Source organism: Antrostomus carolinensis, unplaced genomic scaffold (assembly GCF_000700745.2).
Source record: "Antrostomus carolinensis isolate BGI_N321 unplaced genomic scaffold, ASM70074v2 scaffold32679, whole genome shotgun sequence".
Lineage (NCBI taxonomy): Eukaryota > Metazoa > Chordata > Aves > Caprimulgiformes > Caprimulgidae > Antrostomus > Antrostomus carolinensis.
Genome location: NW_010339807.1, coordinates 1 through 1,178, shown reverse-complemented (window position 1 = coordinate 1,178; position 1,178 = coordinate 1). Strand labels below are relative to the sequence as shown.

Sequence of the window (1,178 nt, the reverse complement as noted above, 5' to 3'; positions counted from 1 at the left end):
GAGCAAACCCGCTCTTGGGGAGGGCTGCATTTTCCATCTAATGAGAGATGCTAAAGGCAGGAAAAACCAGCCGGGCCCCGACCGCTCGGCATCGCCTCCCCCCGCGGGCAGGACACCCGCGCCGCGGCGCCCGCACAGCCTTACCTTTCGTCTGCCTGTCTGTGAGCAGGGGGAACAGAGGAGAAAAAGCATTTCAGCAACTTTCATCCCACGTCACCCCCCCAATGATCCCCTCTCACCACCTCTCCACCTCCACCCAAGCACCACGGCTGGTCCTGGGGACACCGGCCGCTCACGCCTTGGGCTCGCTGTCAGCACCGCCACTGGGCTTCCAGAACCCGGGGCAAGGCTTTCGGTAGGAGAGACCCCCAGTGATCCCTCAGAGACAGCGTGACCCCCAGCTCCTCCCTGTAGGCTCATCCTCCCCTTCAAACACCAACTGATGCACTTGTTGCTAAAATCTGACTTCCAGAGAGGGGCTGCAGCTGCAGAACGTGCCAAACCCTCACCCAACGCTTGTGCCTACCCTGTGCTGTGCAGAACTACCCCCCACTGCCCAGGAGTGCACGAGAGATGCAGGGAGGGGTGGCAGGAACTGTTTTGGCAAAGGGCATCACCAGCCCCAGCGGGGCATCGCACATGCCCACCTGGCTCTCCCTCCACAGCTCCAAAATCCCATCACCATTCCCAGTGCAGAGTTCCAGAGCACATGGTCACAGGTGCCCGGGGACGGCTGGAGCTGCCTCAGGAACCAGTTCAGCCTCCCAGCACCACCAGGACGTTTCCACGGGCCACGAGCTGCCCGTGTTACCTGGGTTGATGACAGGGAAGATCATGTCGCCGTTCCTCTGCTTAGTTTCCAGCCGATCCAGCTTTTGCTCCTCGTAACGCTTCTTCCCCTCATCCTCCTGCTCCTTCCTCGCGTACTGGAAGGGAAGGCCGGTGAGAACGGGGTCAGCAAAGCCAGGGGCACAGCCAGGGGTGCCGAACGGGGCCAGGTCAGCGCCGTTCCCCCAGAGAGGGTGAGCTCTGGCTGTGGTGGAGCAAAGCGAGTCATCCTACCTGGATAGGGGGAACCTCCAGGACCTTGTTCACGTTCTTCAGGGACAGGGGCACGTACCACAGCGTTGCCTTGTTCGTCACCTTCTTTGCCCCTGGAGGAGAGGGGGGCAGAGGGT

The 1,178-nt window shown here is 61.6% G+C and overlaps 1 protein-coding gene across 1 annotated transcript in view; it reads right to left on the bottom strand.

The window, feature by feature from the left end:
* The window catches only part of ACOT7 (acyl-CoA thioesterase 7), a gene marked incomplete at its 3' end in the record, with an annotated part of 2,635 nt that extends 1,484 nt beyond the window's left edge, over positions 1-1,151 (bottom strand). The window contains exons 1-3 of the mRNA XM_010175982.1: positions 1,063-1,151; positions 812-926; positions 145-159 (exon numbers count right to left, since the gene is read on the bottom strand). Coding sequence (XP_010174284.1) covers positions 145-159; positions 812-836 — 40 coding nt within the window. The remainder of the gene's footprint in view (positions 1-144; positions 160-811; positions 927-1,062) is intronic.
* Between the last annotated feature and the right edge of the window lie 27 nt (positions 1,152-1,178).